Source organism: Saccostrea cucullata, unplaced genomic scaffold (genome assembly GCF_032062105.1).
Source record: "Saccostrea cucullata isolate Sc308-1 unplaced genomic scaffold, CSIRO_AGI_Scuc_v1 ctg3164, whole genome shotgun sequence".
Taxonomy (NCBI): Eukaryota; Metazoa; Mollusca; class Bivalvia; order Ostreida; family Ostreidae; genus Saccostrea; species Saccostrea cuccullata.
This window is the reverse complement of record NW_026920388.1, coordinates 151,756-168,057: the sequence shown is the minus strand read 5'-3', so window position 1 is coordinate 168,057 and position 16,302 is coordinate 151,756. Positions and strand designations below refer to the sequence as shown.

The 16,302-nt window shown below is 31.1% G+C and overlaps 2 protein-coding genes across 2 annotated transcripts in view; one reads left to right on the top strand and one right to left on the bottom strand.

The window, feature by feature from the left end:
* Nucleotides 1-354: 354 nt before the first annotated feature.
* On the bottom strand, nt 355-705 carry LOC134248118 (THAP domain-containing protein 2-like). Its single transcript, XM_062730537.1, has one exon. The coding sequence runs from the start codon at nt 703-705 to the stop codon at nt 355-357; it is 351 nt and encodes a 116-aa protein (XP_062586521.1).
* Nucleotides 706-2,824: 2,119 nt separating this feature from the next.
* LOC134248107 (leucine-rich repeat-containing protein 15-like) overlaps nt 2,825-16,302 on the top strand; it is a 55,003-nt gene continuing 41,525 nt past the window's right edge. The window contains exons 1-3 of the mRNA XM_062730529.1: nt 2,825-2,866; nt 4,046-4,117; nt 7,084-7,155. Of these exons, the coding sequence (XP_062586513.1) occupies nt 4,071-4,117; nt 7,084-7,155 (119 nt within the window). The 5' untranslated portion in view covers nt 2,825-2,866; nt 4,046-4,070. The remainder of the gene's footprint in view (nt 2,867-4,045; nt 4,118-7,083; nt 7,156-16,302) is intronic.

Sequence of the window (16,302 nt, the reverse complement as noted above, 5' to 3'; positions counted from 1 at the left end):
CGCTGGGCTATGTAAGTAGCTGAGTGTCGCATGGCTCTTCTTGTTGCGATTTATTAAGTGCCCCAAAAGTCTAAAATTTATAAATCTTTATTCATTTCATTTTTGTTTTATTATTTATTTCAAAGTGCGGATTTTGAAAATCTTACAGAAGGTGATTACTTCAAAAAATCCCTCTCTCTCTCTCTCTCTCTCTCTCTCTCTCTCTCTCTCTCTCTTGAATAAATTTTGATATTTATAAATTATAAAATATAATCGTACATGAACTATAATAATATTTTTTTACTTATTTATAGTACTGTCTTTATTTGATATGTGTATAATTATATATAATAAATATATTGATTTATTCAAATTTCACATTTCTGATGTTTCATACAATGGCTTACTTCCAGTGCCCTTCGCTTGAAATAAGCTGTGGAGTTTCTTCTTTGTCTCAGACTTGGGGAAATCAAAAATCGTTGGTACTGCGTTTGGCTTAAGATCAATTTTCTTGTATCCACATTTTTTGGCTACAGATTGATGTATTGAAAACTGGTCATCTGTGAAATGTTTCGCGCATAACCTTGAGGTGTCCGAGACTATAAATCCATCTCGTCGAAGATTCTGCACCCTAATTCTTCTGTATTTTGTATCCTTTGGAAAAAGGAATATTGCTACTCCCTTCTGTGACCGAATATTGCAGTTAAATGCAGCGCACTGTGGCATTTTTCAAAGATATGTAGAAAAACAACACTATGTTCCATAGACACACTAACTATTGTTTACATACAAGTGGGTCTTATTGACGTCATCAGCTAAGGGAGATAAGCGGCGATCATTGAGAATACTTTTTGTGATCAAGTAATTTTGATCACCTCTACCGTAGTGAATGTGCATTAAATTATTCTTAGAGAATTAAAATTATTTTTATTTAACATTGAGTAACGTATTCCCTTATATAACTCAACGTGTTCCAATTATTGTTTCGTATGACCTTTAAACTCTAAGAAATATATACGATGGAAATTCATCGCAGCTCAATGCCTGTATCCATTATCACGGAGTGAGTTATTCTTGTTCTTGGAAAAAGTGTGCTTAAATTGTTCCGCCTGACTTACAACTGTACATTGGATTGTTACGATTTGATATCTCTTTAGTGTTTCTTATATCAAGAATGGGCATGCACTAAGGATAGATAATTGAAAGAAAATGCACAAGTCTATAAAAAAAAAATGAAATAGTCTTTGTACAGGCGAAAAATGAAAACTTTAAAAGCGTGCTACCAGGTGGATTCGAATCCCCGACTTTAAAAAGAATGTATCGATAGTGTAATTGTCAGCACATATATCAACTGACGTAGACTGACTATAAAATAAGATGGCATAAATTTTAAGCAGATTATCAAAATCGGGTTTCCTTATTTTTTTGTTTTTTTTTTGTGAATTTCGACCCTAGGGCAGGCGTGCCCCTAAAAAAATCCTATCTTAAATTATTTTTGACATCTTAACCTATCAAAACATCACAGTTTTATTTAGGGGCATATGCCTGCCCTGAAGGACTTCTAGGCCAAAATACATGCAAAAATCAACGCTTTAACGGACCAAATGGTGTTCTGGCCAACTTTGGAGGTTTTTTGCAAAGTAGATAATAAGTATTAGGTACAAAATACAAATTGAAAAAAATTAGACATATATTCGGTAGAAAACAACAAATAAAGATTAACTATTTAATTGTCACTTTTTCAGGAAATTGCTCTCTCCTATAGGTCAATTCTTTTGTCAAAGTGATGCATGCTTTATTGTGAAAAAAACAGTGATTTTCAAATGACATTTAACCAACCAATATTTTATTCAACAACAAAAAAAATATGCACATAATAAAGACAAATACATTAATTGCTTTATGCTTCTTAATTAAACATAGCTACATCTTAACGATGAACCCATTCGAGTTTAAATGTGCTTTTGTTTTTTGGATCCCTCTCTATATATTTTTCTTACAATACTGTTTGAAACTAATCGAAAAATTACCAGCATGCTCATAGAAGAAAACATGAAATATAATCTCTCAAGGAATCCGTTCTCAGGGGTAAAATCAGCTGTTAGACTTTTATTATTGATTTAATTTATAGACTATTATTTTAATTTGTATAATTCGGTTTTACGTAAAATTGTTGTATACCAATTAACTATTTCATTTTGGAAATAATGTATGAACACGAATATGAAAAAAACATGCCCTTGATGTGACGGTAGGTACTTGTATCCCAAATGAACCTTCACTTCAAATAGTTGAACTGTTTTAAGAGGAAATAGAAGATTTCATAATTTTAAGCAAAGCCGGTAATGGAAGTAAGTGTATGTCACTGTATGATTTGTCGCCCTTAAAAATTATAATAACATAACTTTTTTTTTTAAATTCACAGTTAAGCTATAAATATATTTTCAGTATGTACATGTATATGTTGTGCAATTTTTATAGGAATGACATTTTATCGATGCACAAAAAAATTATCAAGAGTAAAGAACTGCAATGCAAAGTAATTACACTGTAATTATAATTCTATCATTTTGTAAATTACAAAAATAAAACTCATTTATATGAGAAATTACATTTCAAAATCAATGCAAGTGACATTTGAAATCAATATATTACGTAGGAAAGAATTCCGAACCATGCTTGGACCGCTCTGAACAGTGATGGGTTTCATTCATCGTTTTTTTAAATATATTTTGATGAAGATCATGATTCTTCAGGGTATATATTGTAGAAGGACTATCTACATCTGATTTCTATTATTCCCTTCGTAGAAATCTTTACCGAAAAGAAATTACCACTGCACGATACAGGACAATGCCTTCGCCAGCTTATACAATTTTCGTGAACTGTAAATATGTATAGTATTTATTGTAACAGAAACCGTTATACATGTATATGTTCACTAAACGTCTATTACATTATCTGCTATTGAATCATTTTCTACAAATATTTAACCTTTGCTTTCATACAGTTTTAGTTGAAGTTAGATTTGGTTTCAATTTTAGATCAAAATTCGAAGATTTCAAATAACATTCAATCAAATAAAATTTTATTCAACAACACAAAATATGCACACGCTTTAGACAAATACATATGGTGCTTAATACGTTTTAAATTAACATAGCTGCCGGTACATCTTTATGATGAACCCATTCGAGTTTAAATGTGCTTGTGTCTGTTGAATTCCTCTATGTCTTTTACCATAATGCTTGAAACTGATTGGAGATTTACCAGTAGGTTCATGAACTAATATCTCAAATTTAATCTCTCCTGAAATCTGTTGTAAGATTTAACATCAGCTGTAATACTTTAAATCATGATTTTGTTCAAGTTTTTTTTATTTGTTTAATTTGTTTTTCACTTAGTTTTTTGGTATCGATCTACCATTTCTCCTTTGAAAATAATGTATGAACCACAAATATGAAACGCATGCCATTGATTTACAACCTGTGACGATATATACATTTATTGTACGGCAACCTTTACTTCAAATAATTGAACTGAAATTATGTTTTAAAATAAATAGTAAAATTCACAAATTTGAGCATAAGACGGCAATGGAGGTACCTGTATGCCTTTTATCATAAGTCGTCCCTTAATTATATATTAAAAAAATAACTTTGTTTTAAATTTGCAGTTTAGCTATGCATATCTTTTTCAGTATATACTTGTACATGTTGTTAAACGTTAATATGAGTCACATATTTTTGCATGCACAAAAAGTTATCAAGAATATTAAACTGCAATGCAGAGTATTTATACTGTTTTTATATTTCCAACATTTTAGCAATTAAATAAAAAATAGAACTCGTTTATTTGTGAAATTTAATTTCAAAATCAATGTGAGTGACAAAAGTAATCGATATTACGTATAAAAAGTATTCTAATCGATGTTTGCAGCCCTCTGAACAATTGAGGGTTTGAATTATCACATTTTTTCATATAAATTTTGATGAAGATCAAGATTCTTAAGGGGTATGTGTTGTAAAAGGACTATCTACACTATATTTCTTTATTCTCTTCTTAGATTTCTTTCCAACAACGAAATCACCATGATACAGGACAATGTCTTCGCCAGCTTATACAATTTACGTGAACTGTAAGTATGTATAGTATTTATCGTAACAGAAACCGTTATATATGTTCACTAAACGTCGATAACATTATCTGCTATTGAATCATTTTCTACAAATATTTAACTTTTGCTTTCATACAGTTTTAGTTGAAGTTAGATTTGGTTTCAATTTTAGATCAAAATGAGAGATTTCAAATAACATTCAATCAAATAAAATTTTATTCAACAACACAAAATATGCACACGCTTTAGACAAATACATATGGTGCTTAATACTTTTTAGTTTAACATAGCTGCCGGTACATCTTTATGATGAACCCATTCGAGTTTAAATGTGCTTGTGTCTGTTGAATTCCTCTATGTCTTTTACCATAATGCTTGAAACTGATTGAAGAATTACCAGTAGGTTCATGAATTTATATCTCAAATTTAATCTCTCCTGAAATCTGTTGTAAGAATTAACACCAGCTGTAATACTTTAAATCGTGTTTTTGTTCAAGTTTTTTTTTTATTTGTTTAATTTGTTTTTCACATAGATTTTTTTATAGATCTACCATTTCTCCTTTGTAAATAATGTATGAACCACAAATATGAAACGCATGCCATTGATTTACAATCTTTGACGATATATACATTTATTGTACGGCAACCTTTACTTCAAATAATTGAACTGAAATTATGTTTTAAAATAAATAGTAAAATTCACAAACTTGGGCATAAGACGGTAATGGAGGTAACTGTATGCCTTTTATCATAAGTCGCCCCTTATTTATATATTAAAAAAATACTGTAAACGTATTACATTTGGCTGTGTATTCTTTTTAGCGCCTTTCGCAGAAAGCAGCCTCCGCTAAATCAAGTACATCGCTAAATGCTTTATGTAAAAAGGTTTAAGTAAAGCATATTCAAAAAGCGCTAAATCATATCTACGCCAACTTGTTGAGAATTCAATTTCCGCTAAATATCGTACACGCTAAATATAATACATTTACAGTAATTTTTTTTTAAATTCGCAGTTTAGCTATGCATATGTTTTTCAGTATATACTTGTGCATGTTGTTAACAGTTATTATGAGTCACATACGAGGGTTGTTCGAAAATTATTGAGACATTGTGTATATTTTGCTTTCTAATGAACGTCTTTCAGTGAAAATCGGCATATACGTTTGACATACACTAAAAATTAATAAGAGCAAGAAATATTTTACAAATATTAAGGTCTTCAATCCCTAATAGGAAGAAATTCAATGAAATTGAAAACATAAAAGATATGTAGGCATTCAATACTCAGTTTATTTAGACATAGTTCCCATTTATTACTATAAGTATGTTTAGTGGGATGTGTCCTAATTCATGACCTTGAATTTTGGTAAGAGTTATCTCCCCTTTTTTAATTAATAAAAAAATCAATTAAAAAAAATGTAGCTCGTAAAAAAATTGTTTTCAATTATCATTCTATTTTTAATATTTCAATGCATCTATCCACCACAGGATTTATTGATATTCAAATTATTTGAATTTTTATTTTGAAAAAAACGATTTTCCCCATAGACTTCAATGCAATCTTTGTTAATTAACTACTCCTTAATTAATGAACTTTTTGAAAATTTCTCGTGGGCAATCCTTTTCCACTATAAAATGCTTTAATATAATATCAGAGTATTGTGTACTTGACGGACATTTAAGGGTGGAGAATTTGGTCCCATTAGGGATTGAAATCCTTAAATATTTTCTCGACAATGGTATATAAATGTGTCAATAGAAGGGGTACCCGGAGCAGTCGCGGAATCAGACATTGAAAATATATAACCCCAAAATTCTAACTCTTCGTGGATCAATAATGAGAGCGAAAATAATTCAGTTTAAGTGTATAATTTTTCAGTTTTGGTTCAAATTCATGTTGTGCAGCTTTGATAGAATTTTGATCAGAAATGTTCAGAAATACGGAGATCATAAAAAAAATTAAGAGCTGTAGAAAAATCTGCTAACAACAAAAAAATGGATTTTGACGTCAAGGGCTGAGCAGCCAGCATACCTAAATTTTTGTGTAGCGCAATGCAGAACCTTTTTCAAGACTGAGCGACCTGCTAAATCAATAACAACGAGAAAAAATGATGTGTTAGGGTTTGTTCTTTCCTTGGTATACATTTTCATTAGCAATTAATTAAACAAGAGTGAAATTAAAAGATCTGGACGACCATGAGTTATTTCATACAGTATTGATATCGTTACCGTATTTAACCCGCGTTGCATAAATTGGCACCGCATGATTCTAAGTCGTCCTTTCCCATGAATGAAAATTTTTGACTGGGGTAGCAACATCATACATTTTTAAAGAATAGTTGTAAAAAAGAGACTGTTTGATTTTTGTAATGTTATATATGTAATAACAAAGAAGGAAGAGTATTAAACGCTTCCCGATCGTTTCACATGGGAAACAATCTACGGCTAACGTAACGTTAAATGACGTAGCGAGTCTGCTACGGGTCGAACGACATATGCATATTTATTACTTCACAGAAACTTATATAATTATCGTAGGACTTAGAAAATTTGCTTAAGTGTTTTAAACGTTCTTTATAAGATGTTGATGAATTTTCATGAAATTATCTCCGTCCTTTATAGAGTAAATGTAATTGTCTCAAAAATTTCCGAACAGCCCTCGTATTTAAGCATGCACAAAAAGTTATCAAGAATATTAAACTGCAATGCAGAGTATTTATACTGTATTTGTATTCCCAACATTTTAGCAATTAAATAAAAAATAGAACTCGTTTTTTTGAGAAATTTCATTTCAAAATCAATGTGAGTGACAAAAGTAATCGATATAACGTATAAAAAGTATTCCAATCGATGCTTGCAGCGTTCTGAACAATTGAAGGTTTTATTTATCACATTTTTTCATATAAATTTTGATGAAGATCAAGATTCTTAAAGGGTATGTGTTGTAAAAGGACTATCTACACTGTATTTCTTTATTCTCTTCTTAGATCTCTTTCCTTAAACAATATCACCACGATACAGGACAATGCCTTCGCCAGCTTATACAATTTACGTGAACTGTAAGTATGTATAGTACTTATCGTAACAGAAACTGATATATACAGTGCAGGGAAATAATTTTGTTACAGCATCAATGCTGATTTTGGTGCTTCCTATGCTTGCTGATTTTGATGCTTCCTTTGCTTGCTGATTTTGATGCTAGTTATCCTTATCCTGATCCTGGTTTGATCCTTATCCTGATGCTGGTTTGAAACTAGGTCAATGCTAGTAATGCTACTGGAAGTAGGATTATCCTGCCGGAAGTGGATAATTCAAAAAACAGCATCGCTATTTTAAGCCATTAAAAATAATTTTTGGGGTAATTTTTATTTGTAATTTGTATTAAATGACTTTCCTTTATCTGTTTTCAGTTTTTACCGAAAAAAATAGCGATTTTTAACGAATTTCGTTTTGTCGTATTGCAATCGTAAAAAAAACAAAATGGCGACATAGTGGAAGTTGGAAGTAAATCTTCATCTTGCGAAGTTATTGTTACATAGTTATTCGATATTGATTGCAGCTAAAATGCGATGTTTTATCCTTTTTGTGATGCAGTTTCAGTAGGTGGAATAGACCTAATGTGTGCAACGTGTAAGCATGGAAACGTGATGGTCAATGAACATGATGAAGTTTATGTCAAATCCAGATGAAAATTTATTGCGTGTCCTGTGAATATTTTAGCGAAAATATTATGCTTTAGCCTAAATGGAATTTTAAGTCGTAATCCAAGGAACCAATAGACCATCAGTACAGTCACTACAATAACCACTCAGAGGGTATGTAAACAATGCTTTTTTTTAAAAAATAAGATTATATGAAAATAGTAAAGATTATGTGAAACAGATGTAGTGTAACAAAAAATTAAAAACTCAAAATTCTGAGCGATTAAGGCATTTCAACATGTTAAACCCATGTGATTTTAAACAGGTCAATTTTTACAATTGAATAAAAAATAAATGAATTTTTTTTTAAATTTAGAATCTGCAGATGCAGTATTCTGTAGTTAATCTACAAAGTATCAAGTCAAATTATACATAACCCATTGTTGCAACCACGGCCAAAATGTACAACCTTTTCCCATTCTGACCGTGGTCAAATGAGAAAGAATATTTTGTAGCTCGATCATTAGTATTTTGTGGAGCTCTCATTAAAATATTGACCATTTGCAAATAAATTAAGATATTTTACTTTGATCATGATACCTAGTTAGAATGATCTTACTGTGTCTCGATACAGGCCCTCACCACAGTTAGAATACGTCCCATATACTTGCAACGTAGCAGATCAGAGCGGATCTGCTCCGAAATGATTTTGAAGAATATAAAAAGATTTGCATTGGGAATAACTACCAAAATAATCAAAACAAACCTTCTTGAGATTGCTTATGCCTTTTATCCCCAAAAAATAATCCATATAAATATGAAAATCCAATTAATTTTCTCAATGTTTTTCTCTCGATTCAAATTTATTACCTGCCATGTTTACATACATTCAGAACTCTCTAGATTGTTCCTAGTAAATGCACTATGCAAGTTATCGCACGTGTTCCTTTCTGCTACATTACGAATACACGGAACAAATTCTATCATTAAACCGGGTCTGACTCTGTAGGACAATATTTTAACGATAGAACATTCTATTTACATGATACCCAGCCGCAGTGTAAGAAACACTGTTGAATGAATGTAAATTGATCATTTCAATTGGGATGGAAAGAAACCCATGGATGTTCACTTACAATGTCATATGACGTCACAATCAAGATTGAGGCATCAAGATAAAGATTAGGAAATTTTTTGATCAAGCGGCCAAGAGCAGGAGAGCTTCATGCTTACAATAATGTGGTAATGTACATATTTAACCTGACCGACTGATAACCAAGTCCACTCAAACGTAGTACAGTGTACATATATTTCAACTTTTGAACCAATCTAGAAGTCGATAAACAATACATGTAGTATGCATAGTTATGGATTTTATCCTTGCAGTCTTAGTTAGGCTGTTCCCTAAGTACTGTCCTGTGTCTGGTTTACGAGTAGAATCTAGATTGTACTTAAGGCTTTAAACAGATATATAATATTTTCAGAAGGCAGATATGTATCTATCCTTATATTTCAACGGAGCTACGATACAATGTCAATATGTATCAAATATTTGAATTGGTCATATTGATCAGGAAGTCTTTTTTTGTATTGAACAAGATGTGTTTGTAAAACACTGTGCGGCCAGCGGTAACACAGTTAAAAAAAACTGGCATATAGGTCACAGTCCAGGTCATAAGGTCATTGATCTCAATGTCATTTGAAAGAACTTTATTAGTGGAATATGCAGACCGAATATGAAGTCTCCATCTCCTATGATTCAAAAGTTATGGTAAAAGTTCGAAAGAACTATTTTAAGCATGCAGGTCACAGTCAAGGTCACAAGGTCATTGAAGTTGGTGTCTTTTTAAGTTGAGTACGCCTGCCAAATATCAAGTCTTTGCCTCTCAGAGTTAAAAAATTATGGCAAATGTTCCAATTGACAATAGACAGACAGATAAACAGCTGAACAGATAAACAGACAGGACATAAACAATATACGCCTCAGATCTATCGATCCGAAGGCATAAAAATTTTAAGAACAAACCATTTCTTCACAATTATTTATGAATAATTTTCATTTGATTTAAAAGAATAAGCTGTATACATGGTATATCCGCTGTAAAACAAAATTATTTTATATGTGGTGAGAATTATTACTGGTATGTATTTTTATATAAAAATTTTGACTTTAAAATATGTTTATCGTATATAATTAACACAAAATATAAGTATAAACAAAAAAATGCCTTATTTTTTTTGCCATATTTAAATATTTTTACATACATATTGATCGATATACATGTACTTAATCCTCACACAGAATCTTTATTATTATAATCGATTAATCATTTCAGCCTCAATGGCTCCTTTTAAATTTTACTGGAGTTAAAACAGAAAAGATGAGTGTTTGAAACTGTGATCATTACTTTGATATTAAATAGCCAAATTATGTTCAATTTGTAAAGTTATACTTATTGTCATTGTGCCCCTATTTCATAGGAGAAGTACTTTAGAGTTTTAGTAGTCAGTGACAATTTATTTTCTTTTACCTGGAAAAAAAATAATAAAATAAATTGCTCTAAATGTGTAAAATTCTAAAATAATTTCCTCCTAAGCTTGTAATTTGTATATTTGTGTGATGTACACATTACTCACTGTATAAAGTTAACAACTGTAGTTAAAACTGTATTTATAGCATTGTTTTTTAATATTTGGCATTTTTTGAAATTAACCTAATTAATGTTTCATATTTTTCAGGCCCATGACAGAGTAAGCAAAGCAGAAATTCCTTCAGGATTAAAGTATGCTGGTCTTCTCTTTGGACCTAAATCCAGCTGATGAAATTCTGTTTGTTAAAATAGTGAAAATTCAAGCCAGGAACTTCTGTTAATCAGACAGTGGCATTAAAACCTATGTGATGATGTGCGCCAAATCCATTGTTGACATACATATATACATTTTAAAGTTATCTCCCACTTAGATCTAAAATGAAATGGACAGAATTTAAAGTTTAAAGTGGATTTCAAGTGATTTGTGTATTGTTCATATTAATTAGATATGAGATGTATGTAAATAGCAATGCATCCCTGCTCTTTTGTACAATCTTACAACTGTTCATGATAATTTTCCATATATAAATTGATTTTATAGAATAAATGAAAACATATATTTTACAATAGTGTGATGTTTGTTTTAAGTATAATGTACTAATTGAGAGATACTGTATACATGGAAATTTTCACCCTTGTTTTATTTTCGTCCCTTTTGCCCTATCCTTGATTGGGCGAATTTAAAACTGGGCAAATTCAAATTTCTTAAAAAGAAGATATATGACTTGGGCAAATTTAAAACGGGGGAAAATTGTTTACAAGTTCAAAAGGGCAAAAACAATACGGGGCGAAAATACTGCCCCTGATATATTTTATTTTTGAGGACACCAACATTCTATGTAAATAGGCAATATTTCTGTTACATGTAGTGTTCTTATTGAAGCTGAATGAAGCATATAAAATTCTTAATTGCATTTTCATGAATACTCTAAAAATAGATTTTTTAGATCACTTGAAAAAGAATATCAAACACTTATAGATGACTGGTAAAATTTTCACTGATGTGCCAAGATTAATGAATTGTAATGACAAAAATAGTAATACCGGTGTGTCCTGATTCATTTAATTTAACTCATTAAAAACTTTAATTGGAAAATTCCATATTTATAAATCTGCAATAAGAGACTGAATGTGGGGGGTAACACATTGTTACGTAGGGTATTTTAGACTGAAGTAAATCATTTAAATACACAGAAAAATAAGCTTGTAGTATTTTAAATGCCTTGGAAACACACTTTTTGACATTCTAAAATTATGTTCACTATCCATAGGATTTTAAAACCAGCACAGGGAATGAAAATGACTCCATCATCAGCATGAATTCATTAGGCCGAAATAAAAAATACTCTTGTTTCCTGTGACCCGTCCTACCCTACATTTTACCCTCTGACCCAAAAAGTTTTTATTGCATTTTCATTTTTTGGGTTACTATTTTCCTAAAGTACTAAAGTTGACCAACAACATTAACAGAACTAATACATCATAAGTGTACAGGATACCTTTACTTAATAAATCTTTATTAACGAACTTTCTTGTTATTACATATTATATGTTCTGGCAGTTCTGCATTCATTGAGTTTTGAAAATAAAATTTTTTCCCAGAATAAATTTGTTTCCCTAACCTACCAACCCTAATTTTTTTGGTCAGGGGACAGGAAACAAGAGTATATTTTCTTTTGGCCTTAAAGCGTGTTCGTTATAACCATGTTTTACTGTGTAGATATTTCTTCCCTTATATCATGATACTAGACATGCAGTGTAATAAATACATTTTCCTAATTGTTTAAGTCTGTAGTTTAAATCATCCAATATTTACATATGCTCTAGTGTACCATAGATTAAGAGTTTGCTGCTAGCCAGATAATTCTTTTCATCTTGATGATATACATGTGAAATTAAAACTGTTAATTAAGTACTGTACAAAACAAATTTTGCAATTTTAAACATGAAAACTTAACATGCTTAACATGAAATTTACAATAACATTTTCTATCAGTTTTTCTGTTCTGTCTTAAGTAACCGCCTTGGTAAAATGATCATTTTATGAAAATTTAGCAAAATCTTATATCATCTTTACCAAATTTTTCTTCTACCACTCCTTAGAAGCTAATAGTGCTGTATTATAATATATTTGAAGTAGGAAACAAAATAAAGATTATTTTATGTTTGTTGTAGAACAACAAAGTACACATGTCGAATTTTAACTTCATGGAAACAATAAAAACAAAATTTCCAGTGTCTAAAAATTACAATTTATTTATAGTCAGTGCCAAGTTAACCAATGAAATTATAATATAAATAGAATTACAAAGTGTCCCATAACATTTTTTACAATTTTATGAAATAGTGTAATCATTGAATTATTAAATTAATAGTTTTACAATTCATGTCCCATATTCACTCTTTTTCACTTGTATTATATTATGTCATAAATAAAGTCAAATAAATAAATAAATATAATCATGGAATTGGCATGAACAAATGAAGTTTTTTTTCTTTATCACCAGTAGTTTCTTTCAATTCACTTTCTAGAATTTTTTTTATTGTAAGTTATAAATCCACCATTACATCATACTGTTCATGTCCTCTACTGTCCCTGCCCTCTACTTTTAGGAATGAAGAACACTTGTCTTTTTTAAAAAGCAGAATTTTGTTTGAATCATCAGTCTCCGACATCACTGTATGTAGATTGTCCGGTCCTTTGAATGAAACCATATAAACCGAGTTCCAGTGTCGCAGTTCATGTAGGTGTTGGTACGAAAAAGATCTCTCACTTTTCAAAGGCTTTAGTGCTGAGTACAGGTTAAAATATGCAGCCCTTCACCGGAACGTGTTGGCGTCTTCATATGAATGAATTAGATCTAGATTCTTGTGTGCGGTGATGAAGCAACAAAACTGTGGACTGTTCATATAACTCCATTTCTATAAAAGTACAAAGAAGACAAGATTTATTCATTGATGATTGATCACCTAAATATTATTATTATTTTTTTTAATCTCCCACAATTTTTAAAAATTTGGGGAAAAAAACAAATAATTATATATAGCATATATAATTATATAGACTTCCTATTGATTAAAGTTTGTGTATCTGATTGAATTGAGATCTTATTTGCAAGGGTATAAATGGATTCAAGTACATTTAAATAATAAATTCTACATACAGGACATACTTAGTAGCTGCAGATCTGTAGCTCTCCGAAAAAATATTGACAGACCGGAGAGATACAGTGCCACCCATTGAAAAAACTGTATATTTATTGCGCACAAAATAGAGCGCTTGGTTCTCAATTTATTTCTCCATGTTTTTAAAACTGTAATCTCAACATATTACTAACCATGTGTTCCTAACATTTCTTTCGCTGTTTCCACAACCAAACATTCCTCATAATTGTTGTTAATAGTCCTCTTGATCCTGATATTGTAGTCATTGAACAGTTTGCTAATTATTTATACTGCCATTTTGGTTTCAAAGATAATTCGGTCCAATAGGCTTCGTTGACAGATGTCAACTATGAGAGTACTTGATTGAGGATAAAGGAATTTTTGAAAATCTTTCCTTTTTTGTAATTGAGGTAAGAATTTGGAAGAATTAATCAAGAACCGAGCAAACTTTTTTGTGCGCAATAAATATATACAGTTTTTTTGCAATGGGTGGCACTGTAGTTCTCCAGTCTATCAATATATATTTTTTTCGGAGATCTACAGATCTGCAGCTAAGGACATACAAACTACTTTGAATACACAATTTTCCACTATGAAGAATATGCTATTCATCAAACAATGAAAAGAATATGTAGTGAAAAAGTTTTAAAATAAATGTATGCATATTTTCAAGAACAGGTCCTCTCTCCTATATATCATAATTATTTTAGCTATTTCAAAATGATTTTTTTGTACATACACAAATTCATTTTTCTGCACAAGTTTTTATATAAAGTTTAAGAACTTTTGCATTAAAAAATATTTACACCAGATTCATTAACATAAAATCACCTATTGCATTGGATTAATTATTACGTTTTGTCCATTACACCTCAGTCTATGATTAATTGCTTGCAGATAATCTCGTCAAATGCACTGTGACTTTTATTTCTGACTTCCGTAATTTTAGAGGAAATTCGGATTGAAAAACTTCGTAGCATGTGTATGCCTATAAAACCCTATGGAATTTCGTAGTAATTAGTCATACTCACAATATCATACTTTTTTTATATTGTTTAACTGATTTTTCATGTGCAAGCCTAACTACTTACCCCTTTTTCACCGATCTCAATATCAGCAATCCGTGGCGTGGCCTCATCAGTAGACTCTATAGCGTTTGGTGATCAGCTGATTCAGATTTGAAAATATCACGGGGTTATTGCTATTGAATTAATTTAATAATAATCTTAGGATTATATTGGCCAATTTGTCAGCAAGAAATACATTCTTTGTATTTATTTCCGACTGAAATAGGAATGCCTATTTGCGGTTTCGTTTTGTGAAAATCAAATCTGTAGTTTTAGTAAACCAGGATAATCCTGATTTTAAGTAGGTCAATGCTGGTTTTAAAATAGGTCAATGCTAGTTCTATCCTTTGCTTGCTGATGCTGATCCAACTAATGCTGTTTTTTTAAATGCTGATGCTGATGCTAGCTCTATCCTGATCCTACTTATGCTGATCCTGATGCTGGTTTTTGTAACAAAATTAGTTCCCTGCACTGTATCTTCTATAAACGTTTACCACAGTCTCTGCTGGTGAATCATTTCCTACCAAATGTTTACTTTGGCTTTCATACATTTTTTTTTTTTGTTTTCAATTGGAATTTATTTTAATTTTTGTTTAAAAATACTGAAAAAAGCAACGATTTTCAAATGACATTCAATCAACCAATATTTTATTCAACAAGAAAGATATGCACTGGCTATAGATAAATACATGTGCTGCTTAATACTTGTTAATTTAACATCAATAAAATGCAATTATTAAAAAAAAAAACTAGATGAGATCTCGTTGCGAGCAACGAGTAGGTCTTCCGTTCAATTTTTGATAAGGTTATAAAACAACTTTAAATATAAAAAAGTGTTCTGATCAATTATTCAAAATACGTGAGAACACATTTAAGAGTGAAATCTATCAATTTCAAACAACTTCCGGTCTTTATAATTCACTTCCGGTGTGACCGGAAGTACTTAAAATGACCTATAACTCCTCTCTGAGTGTGAAGAAATCATCCCTGATAATTTCGAGCAAAAATGTTCATTTTTTGACTACTTCCGGTTTGGAAAAAATTACTTCCGGTGGACATAATATTACTCGAGACACTCTCTTTGCCTCTAAAAGAAACATTTGAAAAAGAAAAAAAATAAAATTTTGCATATTTTTAAACTACTTCCGGTGGACGACGGACGCGACGGCAACAAAAACTATATAGCCTTCTCAAATCTACGAGTCATAATCTATCATCCCTGAAAGTTTCAGGACCCAATCTCCAACCGTTTTCGAGAACACTCTCGGACAAAATGACACTTACTTTAAAAACAGAAAAATGGCCATATCTCGCGACCGGAAGTGACGACGGCAAAATAAAAAAAAACGCATGAAGTTCAAATAGTTTCCTATCATTGCTGAAAGTTTCATGAAAAACTGTCGAGGCGTTCTCGAGAAATCGTCTGCACAAAATCGGTAAGAAAAATAATAATAATAATAATAGTGGATTGATTGATTGATTGATTGTATGCTGTTTAACGTCCCTCTCCAGAATATTTCACTGATATGGAGACGTCACCATTGCCTGTGTAGGGCTGCAAATTTAGGCCTATGCTCGGCACTTATAATTACGGCCTTTGAGCGGGGAGGGATGTTTATCGTGCCACACCTGCTGTGACACGGGGCCTCGGTTTATACGGTCTCATCCGAAGGACAGCCCCCATTTAGTCGCCTTTTACGACAAGCAAGGGGGTACTGAGGACCTATTCTAACCCGGATCCC

Coding starts and splice junctions, on each gene's coding strand:
- LOC134248118 (XM_062730537.1), bottom strand. CDS start 705: ATGCCACAGTGCGCTGCATTTAACTGCAATATTCGGTCACAGAAGGGA.